Source organism: Penicillium riverlandense (assembly GCF_028828495.1).
Source record: "Penicillium riverlandense strain IBT 135883 chromosome Unknown utg000001l_segment0_segment0, whole genome shotgun sequence".
Lineage (NCBI taxonomy): Eukaryota > Fungi > Ascomycota > Eurotiomycetes > Eurotiales > Aspergillaceae > Penicillium > Penicillium riverlandense.
Genome location: NW_026643194.1, coordinates 2,036,123 through 2,054,626, shown reverse-complemented (window position 1 = coordinate 2,054,626; position 18,504 = coordinate 2,036,123). Strand labels below are relative to the sequence as shown.

The 18,504-nt window shown below is 52.3% G+C and overlaps 7 protein-coding genes across 7 annotated transcripts; 4 read left to right on the top strand and 3 right to left on the bottom strand.

Moving 5' to 3' along the window:
- Nucleotides 1-400: 400 nt before the first annotated feature.
- Nucleotides 401-2,736, top strand: N7474_000839 (fungal specific transcription factor domain-containing protein; the record flags this gene model as incomplete). Its single annotated transcript, XM_057192254.1, has 2 exons — nt 401-607; nt 664-2,736. 2 exons carry the CDS (start codon nt 401-403, stop codon nt 2,734-2,736), a joined length of 2,280 nt encoding a protein of 759 aa, XP_057057207.1.
- A 2,898-nt stretch (nt 2,737-5,634) lies between these two features.
- On the top strand, nt 5,635-6,849 carry N7474_000838 (uncharacterized protein; the record flags this gene model as incomplete). The annotated part of the gene is made up of 1 exon (XM_057192253.1): nt 5,635-6,849. One exon carries the CDS (start codon nt 5,635-5,637, stop codon nt 6,847-6,849), a length of 1,215 nt encoding a protein of 404 aa, XP_057057206.1.
- A 1,616-nt stretch (nt 6,850-8,465) lies between these two features.
- N7474_000837 (potassium channel family protein) lies at nt 8,466-10,775 on the top strand (the record flags this gene model as incomplete). The annotated part of the gene is made up of 3 exons (XM_057192252.1): nt 8,466-8,752; nt 8,804-8,942; nt 9,012-10,775. The coding sequence occupies 3 exons, from the start codon at nt 8,466-8,468 to the stop codon at nt 10,773-10,775; spliced, it is 2,190 nt and encodes a 729-aa protein (XP_057057205.1).
- A 162-nt stretch (nt 10,776-10,937) lies between these two features.
- Nucleotides 10,938-11,648, bottom strand: N7474_000836 (uncharacterized protein; the record flags this gene model as incomplete). The annotated part of the gene is made up of 1 exon (XM_057192251.1): nt 10,938-11,648. One exon carries the CDS (start codon nt 11,646-11,648, stop codon nt 10,938-10,940), a length of 711 nt encoding a protein of 236 aa, XP_057057204.1.
- A 789-nt stretch (nt 11,649-12,437) lies between these two features.
- On the bottom strand, nt 12,438-13,899 carry N7474_000835 (class I SAM-dependent methyltransferase; the record flags this gene model as incomplete). Its single annotated transcript, XM_057192250.1, has 7 exons — nt 12,438-12,870; nt 12,938-13,124; nt 13,181-13,206; nt 13,260-13,385; nt 13,440-13,481; nt 13,743-13,795; nt 13,852-13,899. The coding sequence occupies 7 exons, from the start codon at nt 13,897-13,899 to the stop codon at nt 12,438-12,440; spliced, it is 915 nt and encodes a 304-aa protein (XP_057057203.1).
- Nucleotides 13,900-15,525: 1,626 nt separating this feature from the next.
- N7474_000834 (secretory lipase-domain-containing protein) lies at nt 15,526-16,875 on the top strand (the record flags this gene model as incomplete). The annotated part of the gene is made up of 1 exon (XM_057192249.1): nt 15,526-16,875. One exon carries the CDS (start codon nt 15,526-15,528, stop codon nt 16,873-16,875), a length of 1,350 nt encoding a protein of 449 aa, XP_057057202.1.
- A 619-nt stretch (nt 16,876-17,494) lies between these two features.
- Nucleotides 17,495-18,387, bottom strand: N7474_000833 (YoaK family protein; the record flags this gene model as incomplete). The annotated part of the gene is made up of 2 exons (XM_057192248.1): nt 17,495-18,099; nt 18,165-18,387. 2 exons carry the CDS (start codon nt 18,385-18,387, stop codon nt 17,495-17,497), a joined length of 828 nt encoding a protein of 275 aa, XP_057057201.1.
- Nucleotides 18,388-18,504: the final 117 nt, after the last annotated feature.

Below are 18,504 nucleotides of genomic sequence, written 5' to 3'. Positions count from 1 at the left end.
GATGGACTCCCGACCCGGCAATCTCAATTTCCCTATTCCCCGAAGTGCCGGGGGATACGACATCCTCCCTAGGCATCATTAACGTCGTAGTTAAGGAGACACTTGGCACTGCTAGAACGCGGATCATCATCCTCCATGGGCGGATCGTGATCCACTTTGCTCCAACGGCAACGTGACTTTCACTTTCACTTTCATTTCCCCCATTAATAATTATCCTCTCCCCGATTGTTCATTGCCCCTTGGCAAGACAAGAATGCCCTCCACGACCTCGGCTTGACTGACTGTCGATCACACCTGATCCTGTCTTCCCTCGTGGCCTCCCGCCGATCGAACGGTCTCCATCTTGAGGTGCACGTTGCCGACCGATGGACCCCAGTGTCGGCCTCAGTTTCTACCCACGATGACCTCTGAGGCTGCTCGCCAGGTACCGGAGCCCAAAGGCAAGTCACGTCGCACCGAGTCGACGTCCGGCGCGGCTCCGAAAAAAGACGCAAGAGGACCGTTGTCAGCGGTGCTCCCGACGACTGTTTCGCCTGCTCCAAACGAGGCGCTCGATGCGACCGACGCCGACCGTACTGCACGCAGTGTCTCGACCTTGGCCGCGAATGTTCTGGATATAAAACCACGTTGACATGGGGGGTCGGGGTTGCCAGTCGGGGGAAGCTGCGGGGCCAGAAACTGCCGGTGATGGAGTCGGGTATTGCACCATCAGGGAGCGCGGCGATACCAGAGCCGTCTGCGACCTCGAGCACATCCAGTCATCCCGCACCGGCAGCAGCTGTGCCGACCATGGCGAGTGCTGAACCGCCTCCCCAACAAACGGCACCGGACGGATCGGAAACGTCGAACAATCTGGCTTGGACGATGGACATGCCGGATCCGCATACATGGTCTAATGCATCAGCCGCGCCGCCGAAGATTTCAGGGCTTCCATCACCAAATCGACCAGTGGTCCCCAATCAGTCAGCATCAACTCTTGTAGTCGATACCTCGACTCAGTATGCGCCTGGATCCAGCCCGACATATGCTGCAGCCACCCCGGCTTGGCAGGTTGCCAATCCGTGGCTTGTCCAAAACGTTACGCCACCCTCACAGGAGAACGACGAAGAGGAGATAAAAGACCTGGACCACTCTATGATGTGGAACGCGGGTCACCAGCCGTCACTATCCCAACTTCTCCTGGCACGCTCTGTAGGGCGAACGCCTCGCCTCCGCTACCTGATCAGCTACTATTCCGAAGTCATTGCTCCCATGATCGTGGCCTTTGATACTCCAACGAACCCTTTTCGTACTCACGTGCTTCGCTTGGCTCAAGAAAGCGAGGCTCTGCAGGAGGCAATTGCAACGCTGGCCACCAGCAACCTGCGACAGAGGCGATTGCGCAATCACACATCTACAGAGAGAACACTACCTGCGCGCATGTCTTCTTTGGCCCACCGCGCTCTTACAGACGAAGCTTTTCAAGACCGGTATGGCATCTCAGTTCCGGAAGGGTATGCCCGGGAAGAAAATCACCACCGGGGATGGGCCGTGAAGGCCCTCAACGCAGACTTGGCGGATCCACAGCGCAGGCTGTCAGACTCGGTACTGGCGACTTTACTAATCCTGTGTCTCTTTCATGGCTGCGATACGGGCGTAGCCGAGTTCCGCACGCAGTTTGCCGGTGTCACGAGACTACTGGCCATCCGGATGCGCCACTCTCCCATAATCACAGAAGAGATGAAATGGTTCATCCGCATGTTTTCCTGGTTTGACACGCTGACGGCAACGACCAATGACCGTGATGTCCAGCTCCGTGGCGCTTGTCTCGATATCAGCTCTCGGACTGATGGAGAATGGGGACTTGAAAATTTGGCCGGCTGCGACGGTCGCCTGTTCAAGTTGATCTCCCAGTTGGGACGCTTGAACATACTCAGTCAGGACCAACAGTCCGAGGTACCTGCGTCCGCGGATGTTTCTGTGGCCACCACTTCCCTGCCTCCAAACATGCTTCATCCCGGCTGGGAGGAGGTCGTGCCCGCGTCCGGGACAGCAATGGATACCAGCTTCGGGATGCCATTCCCAATGCCCCAGAATACAGACTTAATGAGACGGCCCTCCTCTCCGGACTTTTGGACTGAATGGTACTCGCTCCGGCAGCGGCTTGAGTCCTGGCGATTCGACCCACCGACTGAACCCTCGTTCCCTTCTTCACCACTGAACGCCTCGACGATGTCATGGAATACCGCCAATTACCTCTCCCCGCCCTCATCTCCAATTGCTCCATTTACCGTGGCGCCCGAGAACCTCCAGGATGTGTTTCAAATCTCTGAATGCTTCCGCCACGCGGCTCTCCTCTACTGTGAGCGACTAGCGGAACCGACGCTCCCATCGCGGCATCCACGTATCCAGCACATCGTCCAGCTGGCCATGCACTGCATCTGTGCAGTACAGTCGGACGTCTACCTTCTTTGGCCATTGTTCATTGTCGGGTCAGAGTGCGTTCAGGAGGACCACCGCGCAACTATCCGCAACCGCTGCAAGGATATCTCGAAAGATTCCGGCTTTGTGAACAATCTCTCCTGTCTAGAATTGCTGGAGAAGATCTGGGCCGAGCACTCGGATGAGTCTTCGTTCCCTGTTTACCCGGCTGATGTCGATCCATCGCAATTGCCTGGTCCCTCTACCGCCCAGGCATTCCGCTGGTCTCGCGCGATGCAGGCCAAACGGGGTGACGGGGAATATATGGTAGCATGATTTGTTCTTTCTTTCTTCTCTTCTTTACTGCATTATACCAGGGTTTATTTATCGGGAGGGATTTCATGGGTGTTTAATGATTAGCAGCGATTTTGAGGCTTGGACTATTACGAACATGATTCCTTTCAGCGCATTCCTGTTGATATTATTTTGCTGTTTGGACTGCCTGGATATACTCGGATATTCACTTATCTTACTTTTGGCCCGCTAGCAGAATTGACTCGATTAGTCGTCTCTGATACCATCCAGATTCGTGCTCGGTATTTAACTAGGGCAAGCAGCCCTACAATGCTGGGCAATATGTGATCAATGCGCAACGAAGTGCACGGGGCATGATGTTATCGATACACAATCCACAAATAATTCGGAAGTAATAATTAATTGATTTTTCTCAAGAGAAAAAGCCCCTGATAAGCACCCCCTGAGGATTGTTTTGATTCAGTCATCTGAGTCAGGTTGTGCAAGGGATAGTTAACTAAATGATCCATCGAGTTTCACCGGGCAGGTCATTTGATTGGCCTTGCCACATTGCTAGTTAGTGATCTGTGTCGAACTGACTCATCTATAGCCCTGTGAGATGCGGAATCTGAGATGCCACTGCGTTGAGCTCTATGGTTCATTCAACGGTGTCGGTAACTAACCACTCCTTTGGTATATGCGCCTCTAAATGTTCCCGTTGGACGCCACCCACCCTAGTGCGCACCACAGTAAGCTTACGGGCGAGTAGCACAAGGGGACCGGAGGAATTAATAATTCTACGCCCCAGGATGCATTCTACAGTACACAGGAGGGCAAGCCATGCCCGTGCGCCGTCAAGGTTCTGTTCCTACAGAGGCACACGCACAACCAAGTAATCCCCTGCAGCCTTGCAGCGGGTGCGGATGCCCGGATTCCTTGGCCCGACCCGTGAACCACGGCCCAGTTTTTTTTTGGGTACGTAGTCTCTTTGGTTAGGCGGCCTGGTGCTGGGTGAGTTGTAGCTGAAATTTCAGCTGATCAACAAAGAGGGTGGCTGGAGAGAATTCGTACGGAACATTCCTAAGCTGCGTCATCTTGGTCATATTAATGCGCCACGGGATATATGCACTGCGTCTGTTTTTTGCCTTCTTGCTCGGTAAATCCAAAAGCCATGTGTGACCCTGGGCGATCGGCGCTGACCTACAGCTGGACGCTCTGTACAGTACATATGGCGCACAGCAGTAAAACAAGGGAGGCCTCCGAGCCAGGGAAAAAAAAAAAAAAAAAAAAAAAAAAGACAAAAACAAATCAAGGACAGCCCTGGAATCCGCGGTAAGGATGTGGGAAATTCTAGGTCTGTTGATCTCCCCTATCCCTTTCTTCGAAACCGCGGTGCGTGAGCATAAATGAATGTGGAGGAGGTGGCTGGTGTTTTTTATTGTTTTGGTTTTACATCTATGTAACAGCAAGAAATAGAGAGAGAGGTGGGCCGCCTGTTTCAGCTACAGTGGGATTGATCTGGGTTCATTGAAATAGAATAGAAACAAACAATAACAAAAACAACGACGACGATGTCACCAGCCGTTGGATCGCTTGCCGAGTCAAGTCACCGATGGACAGGGGCCAGCGATGTGGTTTCGGACTCTGCCAGCACCATGCCATCATGCTCAGGCTGTTGGTCGAACGTATAATCCTTCTTGCGAGCAGGCGGAAGTTGCGGTCTGTGATGGGCTGTGTTGTGTAAGTAGTATTTCCAACCGTTTTTGCCCAAAGGGTGAGTTTGCTGCCCAGCGAGTGGGTTCCAGCGGGAAAGGACATGCATGCTTTCCCGACCGAGTGTGTGATTCAATTCTTCTTGCTATCGGTCTATCCAGTCATTTCTTTGTCGTACGTTGCTAGATCAGTTAGTCTGGGTCAGTGGAGTCCGAACCACTGGATGAGACGGGAGGGTCCGCGATCGCAAGACCGTGGGTTATGACAGTAGCTCCGGAAGGATGCTGGTGCATGGGTTCATGCAGATGCGTTGGCCATCTTGGGTCGGTTCTGGAAGTCCAGCACATGGTCTACTGGAATCGATCTCGATATACCGGTCTGGCTGGGATCTCCGGGCTGGGAACGAGGCTGGAGTGTTCTGTTCTGGGTTGTTTGGGTATCTTCTTAGGTATCGATTTGAGCATCTCTGAAGGCAACTATGCGCCTCTCCGAGCGATGAGGGGCACGCTCGCAGACAGACTAGTTGGAGGGGGGTTCGGGACTAAGGGTTTAGCGACAGGACAAAGGAAGACGATCTTCGAGGCTTCTGCTTCTTATTGACTGCTGCTATTCCGGGGAATCGTAGTGCTCTCTTCCCGTCCTACGTGCCCAGTCCTAGTGCTCACGAATAATACGGCAATACCGTATTTACCCCGTGGCCCCTAAACTAAACGCCACAGCCCAACTCGCACGCCCCCGGTATCTCTCTTACCTTTTCCCTCCCTTTTCCTCTTCTCCCTTTCTTTCTCCTCTTTCCCAAGTCCACCTCTCTGTTCTGTCGCGCTCTCTCTCTCCACTCTACTCAACTTGTCTTTGCCGGGCTTTGGCTAGTCCCGGTACATCAAGAGAGATTTCGTGAAATCGACCGCCTCGCCAACTACGAGGAAGTCGTCTGGATCCCATCCCATCACGGAAGGATCCAACCCAAGTACCTTCAGTCTGACAACACTTTTGTCGGTCGACCCGCCACACAACGTTCAAATGCACGCTCGGCACGTCCACTGTCAACCCTCCTCTCTCCGATCAGAAACCGTACCACGGTGACGGTCCTACTCAACCCCCCCCTGTTTGACCTGCTCGCAACCGGCGTCGATTTGCTCTGGGTGCTCTGTATAATATAGTCTGTTTTCTGTTTTTGTTTTCGGTTCGTTTGCTGTCACGTCGGCCGTTGCCTATGCTCGTCCGATAATGTATCATTACTCCAGTCCACCGCCCGGGTGGTCTGCCTACGACTACTCACAGTCGCCTCCAACCTCGCCACACTACGCCTACTACGCCTCTCAGTTTGCCAACACCTACTCTTCACCCCGGGGTACCTCGCGTCGACACACCCGCAAGGCCAGCTACTCGGCCACCAAGGATACATCAGGATGGTATTCGGGCTACCCAAACGGCTTCTATGACGCCACGCCAGACTATGGCATGCCGCCGCGCAAGCACGATCATGTAAGTGCTTCCTTTGCGGCCCAGCCCAAATACCACCGATACTCCATGAATGGTGGCACCGGCCGTTTCGCGGGGGATGGCCTCGGCAACGGATCCGCGGCGCAGAAACAACCCAAGATCTTCGTGACTGTGGTTGACGACGCATTCGATGCACCGTGTTCCGCCTATTACAAGCCTCAATCCTGTCGCCCGGACCGTCCCCAGCCGAACTCGAGCCAGCCTCGTCGGACCGCGTCGACATCTAAAAAACCAGCCGCTGATTCTTACTTTCCCTACCACCAGGTTCCCAACTACGAGGACATTGAATCAGCTCGACGATCCCGCGCCCGGCGCCAATCCACGTCAACCCGAACCCCCAACAAGCCCAAGCCGGCTCCCGCCTCGAAACCAACCCTCAATGCCACGGATGCGGATGCTGCGCGAGCCGGTATTCCGGCAGGTTATTCGATTAAGAACTGGGATCCTACCGAGGCCCCGATCATGCTTCTGGGTAGTGTTTTCGACGCCAACTCGCTCGGCAAATGGATCTACGACTGGACCGTTTTCCACCACGGCGCCGCAACGCCAATGGCCGACGTCGCTGGTGAGCTGTGGCTGTTGCTGATCAAGCTCGCGGGCAAGGTCAAGCGAGCAGACGAATGTCTCCCGCGCATCCAGAGTGTGGACGCCCAGGAAGTGGTCGAAGACTTCCTCGAAAGTGGCGAGCGGCTGTGGGCGCGGTTCAAGAAGCTTCTCAAGGCATGTGAACATTACATGTGGAAGGCCGCTAAGCGAGAAAGTGGCAAGGGGGCGGCGGTGTCGATGGGCCGCAACGCGGGCTGCGAATTCGTCGAATCGATCTTCGGCCGCGATCGTGAGCTCGAAAATACGGAGAAGCTGATGAACAGCATCCGACTGTGGAATATGCGCTTTGATGCTAACTGCGAAGACATCTTGCGCCGTCCATCAGCCATGTAAGAAGAAGAAGACATACGAGTGACACCGACAGAGACAGATTCCCTTTTTTTATCTGCACCCTGGAGCATTTTGACACTCGTTGAACTGCATGTTGGAGCGCGTTGGGTTTGGCTTCGGCTGGGTTTGCTCGTTGCATTTTCTGCTTTGTTTGATCCTTTGCGAAGGATCCCAAAAGTTCGTTCATGGTTTCGGCGCCTCTTTTACTTTTTATTTCGTTTCTATTCTGGGGCGGCGTCTTTTTTCCCCATCTGGCGTCCTTTCTTGATGCATCTTTTCTGGGTCGTCAAGTCCTTTTTTCTCGTGTCGTTGCAGTTCGTGTCGTTCTGCCTTGGTGATACCATCCTGCGATTTCTTTGATGTCTTTTATCTTTTCCTGTTTGCTTTTCTTGTTTCTTTTTCTCCCGGCCCGAGGAGGAACCACGTTGTACATAGCAGCACCCTCGACCTCCGCGCCATTCGATAGAACCGTTATTTACTTTACACTGATCTTTCACTTTCTCTCTGCTATCTCATTATTTCCACGTCGACTTCTTAATGGCCACCTGCTCCCTAAGTAGGAAGTGATGTGTGAACGCCGGCGCTTGGATCGGTTGCCTGTGCTCTGCTCTGCATAGTAGCTACGTCGATTTCGCCTGTGCCCCGCGGAAGCAGGTACAAAATGACGGCAACGGCTGATGTCACCCGCCACATCTGCCCGGGCAATGCATGCATGGCATGCAGAAAACCCGCATGGGTGATGACCGGCTTCCCAAAAGGGGGGCCGGCGGCTAGTGAATCCTTGTTAGTGGTTGGACACTCAATTCTGGTGGCGCGCCTATCATTTCCTAGTGGGGGTGCAGAATGGATGATGCTTGGAACCCTACGCGCCCCAATCCACGAGAGTAGAGTGACCGGAGCTGCCGACACGCTGGGGGTGTGATGCTGGCTCGATTGGGGGACACTGCAAGCCTTTCCCCTCATGCCTCACTCCCCAAAGGGTGCATTCTCCGACAGTAGCCAATCGCTCACATGCTCTAGTATGGGACTAACTGGTCGATTCTGCACGCTCGTCACAGACCACTCATTCCCCCTCCTCTCTGACGGGGTATCCACGTGGCTGAGCTCGAAGCTCCCCCATCGGCTAGTGCTATCAACCATGTCGAGGACTTGGAAAGTCTGTCTCGGCAGATACATCACTCCGAGACTGATGACGCATGTGGGGGTTAGTGAACCACGTGACCTGAAAAGGTTGGATCGGCCAAGGGGAAAAGGGCTTTGACCGACTAAACTGACATCATTGGTGCAAGCCGTGAGGTTGTTTCTTTTGCGTGAAGAGAACAAATCTGGCCTCTCTAGATCCTCTAACCCGATCTATTGGGATACCTCAGAGCGCCCACCAGACTCGCCTTGTTCCCGGCTGATATTGCGATCTGCACCTCGAGGAAGACGGGGACTCAGTCTTCTGGTTCAGGGTGACTCCACAAGGCGCGTCTGTGGGAGATTATCATTGTTATCCGTCACCCTGAAATCTCTTTTCTCCTGTGGTCTTGCTCAAGTTTCATTATTATACTTTTATATCCAACTTTTTCTTCAGCCCTACGCCTTCCTTAGAATGCCTGGACGTGCCAAGTGAAGCCATGCAGAATGGATCTGTCGCGTTACAGACGCCCTCCGCGGCGGCTGAGCGCCCGTCGCTATGGGACCGATTCCAGGGTTGCTTCCACATGAGGCCGCCAGACGACGATGAGCCTCAGTCGTGGTGGATCGCCTCGACTGCTATCCCTTTGGCGGCAGCCGCCGCCGGCCCGCTGGCGAATGTCATGTCCATCGTCGCCCTAGTTATGCCTTGGAGAAGTGAGGTGATCTCTTATAAGGAAGGGCCTGCAGGGAATGCGATCCAGCATGGCTACCCGGATCCTCACTGGTGAGTGCTTGTTACAATTATCGGATGTCGGGACTGACTTGGAACAATCAGGGTCACGGCATCGAACGCCATTTCGGTAGTTTGTGGTGTTGTGGGCAACGTGTTTCTTCTCTTCAACTTCACTCAGTCTATTCGGTATATTATCGCATTGCCGGTCTCCATCGTTCTATGGTTTCTGGCAACGGGAATTGTAAGTTCCTGAGGCACGGCCCCGATATGTCCTATATGACAGCGCACTAACTGCTTTTGTCTGTCACAGTTGGTCGGACTTACGACCGCCGTGTCTATATATGCCCCACCACTTGGACCGAACGATGTCTACTCACAGGCGTATTGGAGCGCCGTCATCGCCGCATGTCTTTACTTTATACTGGCTATCATGCTGATGATCAACATGTTGGGATATTTCTTGGGCCGATACCCACAACATTTCGCACTCACAGACGACCAGCGCACCCTGATTCTGCAGATGACTGCGCTCGTACTGTGGCTGCTGATTGGTGCTGCCATCTTCCAACGCGTCTTGGGAATATCATTTGCGGATGCTCTATATTTCTGCGATATTACCGTTTTGACACTTGGGTTTGGCGACGTGGTTGCCATGACCGCGGTTGGAAGAGGTCTGGTCTGGCCATACGCGGTGATTGGAGTCATCACTTTGGGTTTGGTCGTCAGCAGTATCCACCGGTTTGCCAGTGAAGTCCACTACGACAACGTGGTCCGGAAACACATCGAGCAGAAACGGCAGTCGACCTTTGAGCGCTCAGTTACTTTTTCAGTAATAGAAGCCGCAGAACGGGACCCCAATGTCCATCTAAAAGATGTCCTACCGGCAGCACTTCTCCGAGGGTCGGATAGCACGTCTCATCAAACCCAAGATGTGCCCATCCGCGACACTATCAGTGCACTGGCAACAGGCCGGCGCCCCAAGCTTTTGGTCATGCGCGAGGAGAAGGATCGATTCGACGCCATGCGCGCAATTCAGTACGAGACCATGCGTTTCCGCCGGTGGAACGACCTGCTTGTCAGTATCATCGTGTTCGCCATCGTGTGGACCATTGGTGCCTTGGTATTCTGGTGTTTGGAGGACGACCTGACCTATTTTGAGGGACTTTATTTCTGCTTCTGCTCCCTGCTGACAATTGGATACGGTGACATCACGCCCAAATCGAATGCCGGGCGGCCGTTTTTCGTGATGTGGTCGCTCATCGCCATCCCGACTATGACTATGCTCATCTCCAAAATGAGCGACACGGTTGTAGCAAGCTTCAAGCATGGCACTGAAAAGATTGGGGATTGGCTTGTTCTTCCGCAGTCGGGCCAATACAAGAATTTTTTCGCGCACTTTCCGTGTATCCTGGGGTTCATGGAGAAGCACGAAGAGAAAAAGCGCGTGCAGCGCGGATTCCCGCTTGGCGCGGACGCCGACACCGACGAAGATGAGGAGGCCGAGATTGGAAATCGGCCCACTTCGACACAAGAGCGTCAAGGCAATAATCGGTCCAATGGTCGCGCCCGCCCTAATCACGACCCGAATCACCCACACCGCACCATCGAGGAGCTAGCCAAGGCCAAGCCTTCGTCATTCGAGTTAGCACAGCAGCTCGCCTTTGCCATCCGGCGGACAACCCAAGATGCGGTCGCCGGAGAGCGCAAACGGTACAACTACGAGGAATGGGTCGAGTTCACCCGGCTGATCCAGTTCACGGATCCGCGCATCCGGCCGCCTACTTCCTCGTCAGCGGGGAGTCGACAGATACCTGGAGCAGACGGCGGACCCATCGAAGAGGAAGAAGACGAGTTCGGCGTGTTTAATTGGGACTGGATCGGCGAGAACAGTCCCATGCTGGCGAAGCAGACAGAGCCCGAGTGGGTTCTAGATCGCCTGTGCGAGAGTCTTATTCGATATGTGTCGACGCAGGAAACGAAACGTGCTGCGCGCCGCGGGAAAGACGCGGATGAGGCAGAGAAGCCTACCTTGGAGAAGGAGAGCGATCTTGGTTTGATCGAGGAGGATACTTGAGGATCTTTTTCTCGAGCTATACTAGATGTAGAATTGTCTTGTCTTACACCTTGTGTATTTTTATATATTTTGGGTTTTTTATCCCCCTCTTCTTTGATATACCCCAGCTGTGGTGGCCTGCAATTACGATGCATTTCAATCTGCCATATAATCACTTTTACTTCAATTCTTCTGCTCCTTCGTCTTCCACGTCAGCGTAACCTCACTGCAGTCGTCGAAAATCTGATTCCATTCCAGCTGACTCCACCTCTCCGGCTGCTCAACCGCATTAATAAAATGTTTCATTGCAAGCACTGTCTGCGCCGCCCAGCGCTCCTTACTGACCCTCCCAACACCAGCAGCCAGGGGCGTCATCAACAGACTATTGATTTTCTGATCTGAGGTCCGATTATAGCGTTCGACCTGACAGAACAGACTCCAGACACACTCATAGACAACCTCCCGGTCCCAGGAGACATTCGTCGGTTCCCGCATAGTGGGACAGATAGCCACCCAGGTACAGTTTCGAGAATTCTGCTTCAAAGACGCAGGAAACTGCACAAGTGTGCATGTGCCTGGCGGCGCGAAGCCGCGCCAGTTCTCGTACAGAACAAGCTGCACTGCGCGTGTCAGGGCATTGTAGTCATCGCGCGGGCTGAAGGCTCGCGAGATGGCGTCGTCAAAGGCTCCATCTAGACGGCCGTAGGAGTTGGCAGGCGAGACGACTAGGTCGAAAGTCACTGAGGGGTCGAGGCGGTTGAGCCGCGAGTGGATTGGGGTGACCTTGAGTTTGGTTGGTAGGTCGGGCCAGTGCTCCTGCTGCGCTGTTTTGAATGCCGCGATGAAGTCTGCGTCCTGGCAGAGCAAAATGATCTCAGGGATGTTGGTGGTCATTTTTAGTGGCTGTGTGAGTTGTACAGGTGAGAACTGAGGTTATTATATGAGGTACACAACGAGGCTGTGCATTTTGAGCCTCATAGTAGTTACGCAATGTGGATTTTGTCAACTGTGGGGCTTTCCTGGATATGAAGAAAGCTACGGAGACAATTGAGGGGAATAGCAGTGTGTCGCAGAGAAGTAAACGCAAGCTTGACATTCTCTCAAAATAGACCTGAATTACGGCTGAGGGTTATAGTCAACAAATTGAATTTAGTTACTAAATTTTCAAAAAATAAAAAATCAAGGGCTAGCATAGGTATTATCTCAGCGCTTTGAACAAAAATGACAGAGAAGATATACGCAACACCGCATCCCGTAATATCGCCGTCATTTAGGATTCGAATTCTGTAAACTAAATCTACCACTATTTGTGAAGAAACAAGTCTACTAATAATGGCCCTAGTGCTGGATGTATCAAGTAGACGAATCGGGTGACCCGTATCGTGGACGTCGACAGCAAGTTTTCAACACAAGAGGCTTCTATTCGCAAAGAGCGGGAGCTGGAATGGATATGGTGTATATACATGGATCAAGGGCCAACACGAGTTTGCACGTGAATCATTTGAAGTGGCACCCACCCGCAGTCACCCACTGTTTTTAGATACCGAGCTGGGTTCAGTCGATTCTTGCGGGACCTCACCAGCCAGCGGTTTCCGCGCCCATACTCTTCGCCTGTGAAGAAAGTCAGTCTCCCGGCAAAAAAAAAAAAAAAAAAAAAAAAAAAAAAGGCCCAAACATAAGGACTTACGCCGTATGATATACGTGGTAGTTGGGGTTTTTAATCTCACTCCGCAGTTTAGCGCAATATACGTAGACTTCTTCTTTAGACCATGGCTTAGGAGCACCGAATTTCGTGAGCAACCACATGCACCAACCCTCCATGCCTGACATCCAGTGTTCGTAGTTGAGTCTACCCGCCTCTTTGTACTTTTGGTGTTTGGGCCATGGGCCAATAGGCCATTTGTACACCTGCTCGTGCATATCCACGAAGCCCACGTCCCGAATACTTGAGGACATGGTATGGATCAGATCACAGGGGCGGCCAGCACGTGCGCCACAATCTTCCATGTACGGGCCCCAGTTAGCCAAGGCGCTGTCAGGAGGTAGGCTGCCGTCGTCGCTTTCAATGAAAGGACCACATTCTAACTGCTCAATCCACCCGCCTGGTCGCAATTGGCTATTGGAGATTTGTCAAAAGGGGTGCTACTAGTAAAAAACCTTAGAAACAGCACAAAGAAACTCACTTGTAGCATTGTTGGTAAACACGGGCCCATTCGTTTTGATCAAAAGATCCGATCATGTTACGCATTCGAATCAGATCGAACGGTTCGCGCCATGTCCACTCTTGCAGTACATCATCGACCTCGATAGTGCAATTCGGCGGCATCAAGCCAACAGGTGGTGGATAAAGATCAACTCCGCGAACAATACCTACAGCTGGTGAGTGACATGGCTTCTGAGGAGTCGCGTATAAGAGCAAATCTCACTGTTCGGAAGCATATCGGCGACATCACTAGAGGGAAATATTAGCATCCGGATCTCTGGGGCGGTTCTTATGTCATGTACATAGCCCAGGTACCCATTCCGGTCCCGATGTCCAAAATGTGCAAAGTTTCCTCTCGGTCGTGCCCAATCGGCGCCCGGAAAAGCGGGTTGTCTTGGTCTGAGTCTAAGACGAGGTCCACAAGATGCCTAGGGACTTTTTAGAAGGAATGTCAGGGTACTATGGAGCACGGCGATAAATACCCTGCTTCGTAGGTCTCAAATTGTTGTTCATCGGAGGGAATGCTGTGCCAGAGAATGAGTCCAATTGTCCATTTTCGCCTGGCCTAGCTTTCCTGCTTACCAGTATTCTTTATCCCGGAGACTTTGATATCTTCATGCCCCGGAAAATATGTCCATCAGAGACCGATTCTTGCCACTGGATCCAATCCTGTCCTTACCGTCTGCCATTATCCATCATACCTCTATAAATTGAAGACTTGATCGAAGTGGTTTCCCTGGACCTAACATTGAGTCACAGATCAACATCTAGTGCGAGCGACCTACGATTGCCAATCATCGCCACCATAGGCACTATCATTCTCACAGAAAGCCGGATCCTAGGATTTGTCATTAGCAGACCGCACATCTCTTGCCCCGGCGATTCTTTTATTACCACATCGACCAATAGCTCGTCGACGGGATAGCCATGAATGTTGACCATCAGGGAAAGCGAGTATAGTGAGGTGGCGAGAAAAGAGTGGCCCGAAGTTGAAACGGGCTTGAAGACAACACGTAAATTTTTGCGGACCGGACGGAGCTGATGGCGTGTGGTCTGAAGTAGGCAGGCAGCCTCAGGCACACTTATACGAGCGCGGGGCGGAAATTCTGCGCTATGGGATCTCAACCCCACTCGCTCTGGTCAGGAAAGTATGTGCTATCTGCTAGAGAGGGCTATGTTGAGGAAAGGAATATGGTCGGGAGGAAAGTCGTCAATGCGTGGTAATCCTAGCAATCCTTGGCCCATGGCTAGCGAGGCCTGTGGGGTTGAACCGTTCTGCTGGGAACCACTTAGGTTTTGGCCGCGACGGGCAAAGCGCAATATTAGATCATGAGAGGGGTATGCCAAGCGGTCAGGCCTGCACTGCTATTTGCATACACCGCTTTCTAGTATGATAGCTGCTCATACCTTCTCGATTGTTATACCTGCATGCAAACATGACCCTTAGCGCTCTGCTGTTTCGTACCAACATCGTGAACATACCCCGAAGGAAGATATGAAAACTCTAGTCGGGAGACTCTTCATACGCCGGCCAAGCCTTCTTATTATAAGTGTTCAATTCGGCAAAGGATTCCTCGATAGGGCTGAAATCCGGCGACTATGGCGGCAAGCATAGTATGTAGTCAAAGCGGAAGGGAGGACGTTGGCTGAAGAGCGCCTCTCTCGAGTGGTGTCCCGGCATGCGCTCGCCGGGGTATATCAGGCCCTTGGCCAGATTCGCAAGGCTGTCGAGCTGCTCAAGCTTGTGGTTAATGAATGGGAATGCGCCGTGGAAACAGTGCTAGCAGACATGATAGCGACTCGTAGATTATATGAAGGACACAAGGAGGCTGTGCATTTTGAGTCTCATCGTAGTTATGCCTGCGTGTACGTTGAGGTGGTGGCTATCTTTCTCTGAGATTATTTTTAACGTAGGCTATCCCGCACCCTCTAGTATCTACTAGAGACTCCCTTTAACTAACTATTCGACACGTCCAGGTTCTCAGACCACATACTAACTAGCTGTAAATCCCACGTGATATCGAACGGCCAAAAAGGTAGAAACATAACATCCCTGGATTCCCACCACGAAGCCGATGATCGGGCGTGTTAAATTTTCCTGCCAACTCGGTGACTTTAGAATTCCGCGACCGAAAGACGCAGTATAGGCCTTCAAGTGCGATGCGCAATTGAGCTATCATGGAAGTTGGTAAATTGATCAGAAGTGAGGGTTTGATGAAATGGGATGTGTTGAGCAGCGTGGTCCAACATGGGCACACGTAGGTTGGCTTACTAGAGATGAGTATCACAGATGATAAACTAGCATCAAATTGTTTGTATTCTTTAACCTTTTTAGCCCGGTCTAAACTATTCGTCGCAACGGTGATACACATGTCTATAGGATGAACCGCCAAATCCCCACATTCCACGGAAGGCAAAGTATCAGTAACAACATTTCGTTGCATAGAAGATCTAACATTCTTCTTTCATCCGATGTGTACTTCGTGCTGTATACTATGTACATATTTGCGCTCTCTCGCCTTTCCTATTTCGTCTTTTTCTTAGGACTTCAGGGTTTCGGATCCAAACATGAAGAACATGATTGGACTACGCTCCGTCTTATTACTCTCTTCTCTCTTCGGATCATGCATTGGATACCCAAGCGCCCTGGGTAATAGGGCCTCCGTCATTCCTCCTATAGCGGACCCCTTCTATGTCCCTCCTCAAGGGTACGAAGACACAGCACCAGGAACTATCCTACGACACAGAAAGGTTCCCCATCCTATCGCCGCAATAGAACCAGTCGTGCTCAACTTAGCGGGTTCATACCAGGTATTGTACCGGTCTAGCGACAACTTCGGCAATCCTACAGCGACCATCACCACAGTCCTCGTACCAGAAAATGCCGACCCCTCCAAGCTCCTCTCCTACCAGATCCCGGAGGATTCGGCGTTCTCCAACTGTGCTCCGTCCCACGTCCTTCAAATCGGCACGACAAGCAGCGACATTCTATCCGCGCTGGGTTATCAAACCCACACAATCCTCTTCGAGGCGGCCCTAAAGAAAGGCTGGATCGTATCGCTGCCGGACTTCGAAGGTCCTCACGCTGCATTCCTGGCCAATCGGCGAGCAGGGCATGCGGTTTTAGACGGCATTAGGGCTGTCCTTAACACTACCGACTTCACAGGGATCTCCCCTTATGCCTCCGTTTCCATGTGGGGGTATTCCGGCGGGAGCCTTGCGACTGGATTTGCCGCGGAGTTGCAACAATCCTACGCACCCGACCTAGACATGATTGTTGGAGCTGTGTTAGGCGGCGTGATCGGGGATATCGAGACAGTGACATATACCGTTAACAACGGGCCCTTTGTCGGACTAAATTTCGGTGGGTTTCATGGTATTGCGAACGAGTATCCCAACATCGCAACATTAATCCAAGAGCAGTTGGTGGATGATGCCACGAAGAGGGCGAAGTTTGAGGACGCAAACCACAACTGTTTCATTGCCAACCTGCTAGAATACGCCTTTGAGGACTGCTTCTCGTATTTCAAGGACAGAAACATCCTAGGATATCCTCAGTTCCAGCAGGCGTTCAAGGACAACAACCTGGGGTCGCGGACCCCGTCTATGCCTATATTCGCTTACAAGGGTTATCTGGATGAAGTCAGCCCATCTAGTGGCACGGAGACTATTGTGTCCAAGTACTGTGCTTCCGGAGCAACAGTAAATTATAAGGACGTTTTGACACATGAGCACATCCTCCTACAACTGGACGGATTCCTAGAGCCCATTGCCTGGTTAGAGAAGAGAATGAACGGAGAGCCGATGCAGCCAGGATGCCAACGAACAAATGAATTGCTTCCTCTCGCAGAGTCAGGCTCGTTGGATACATTGGTGCTGACGGTGGAAGGGGAAGTCGATAATATCCTACATGTTTGATTTATAAAAAATAGGCAGATGTCTATCTCTACGTCTATTTCCCCTTCTCCCAGGATTGTGACAGGAGCTACGGCGGAAATATATACCTACACGCAGCCCTACACTGCTCACAATTGCGCTTCGGGATTGACTGCCGTTTCAACCTTTCCTAGTTCAATCCGATCTTTTGGCTTACAACAACCTTTAACAGGCATCGGAGATGGCCGTCGGTCGAAATCGCAATAGGATCTACGCTGTTGCTGTAGCCTTTCTGGGCCAGAGTGCGAGTTTAGATTATTTAGGTGAGCTCCTGAACGAGAAACTTGGGGAAGCAGAAAAATTGGGTGGGCAGTCGAGCATAAGTATCGTGACAACCCTAACCGTGCACCATGGCGCGAATCCAATTATTTTCTGCACCGCTCATGCAGCAGCAATAGCTGGGTTGGAAGTCATCGATAAGAAGACATAATGCAGGACTCTAACAGACTGGGATATTGCATATGCTGTATAGTATTAAAGTGTATCTATTCACAAGTCTCTGTCTATATACATCGAGTCTAGGTGTATGTATGTACTCTCACCGTTTAAGTCTATCTCGGTCTCTCTCCGTCTTCCTCTTGGTATTTCTCTCCCTCTTTCTCTATTTTGGTGCCGCTGCCTTCCAGAACAGCCAGCCACAGCCAGCGACGAACTTGAGTCCGGCAGCCATCCACAATGCCGACTCCATCCCACCGCTGCTCTTGCTCAACCAGCCGCCAACAATGGCGCCGATGAGCAGCGACACAACACCGCCGATACGGCGATTACGCTTGACATTTGCCGTAGGTTTATCGGTGATCGCAGGATCCGAGGCAATATCAAAGTAGACGCTGGTCAGGACGACGGTAGGGATTTCGTTGTAGCCCAGCGATCGGCTGCAGGTCATAGATCCGGCGGACTGGAAGGCGAGCAGGGCGATGGGGATCAGTTCAAGGAACAGCGGGCCGCCGTCAAGGCTCGCATCGGCGGATGTGTGTGGGATGAGGTCTGCCTCGATCAGGGCGACCGCGATGATAATTAGGATCGTTTGGATTTGGAAGGAGACGAATAGCGTGCCGCGTCGGAGGGCGCCGATCTTCCGCATCACGGTTGAGAAGATCATCGCCCCTGCAAAGAAGAACACAATCGACACCAGGGACTTGAGCCACCCCCATGGCTTGCTCACGGGCTGATTGGATGCACCCAGGCCGAGGAAAATGGTGTTTCCTGCCAAACAGGGAATGTTAGTGTTGAGCCTCAAGACAAGGATCTGACTCATCGTCGAAGCATACCGGTCTGCATTCCCAGGAAACAGGACCACGCATTGTAGGCGCTGCTATCGCACAGGCCCGTCAGGAAACAGAGCAGCAGACACACCAGGTCGGTATGGGCGGTGTCCAGGTTCTCCTTCCACCGCAGCGTCACCGTCGACTGGTGATTCTTAGCCAGCAAGTCGGGCGAAGGACTGGCCTCGAGATCGGGCTCTGCCTGTAAAGACTCTGCCGGCTTATCCATGATTGCCAAGCACGTGGGCACAGCGAAAAATGTGAGCCGCAAGGGAGAGTGAGCGAGAGGTAGACAAGGAAGGAGGAAGTGAGAATTGGCAAGGTGCGGCCCTGGCCGACACCCGCT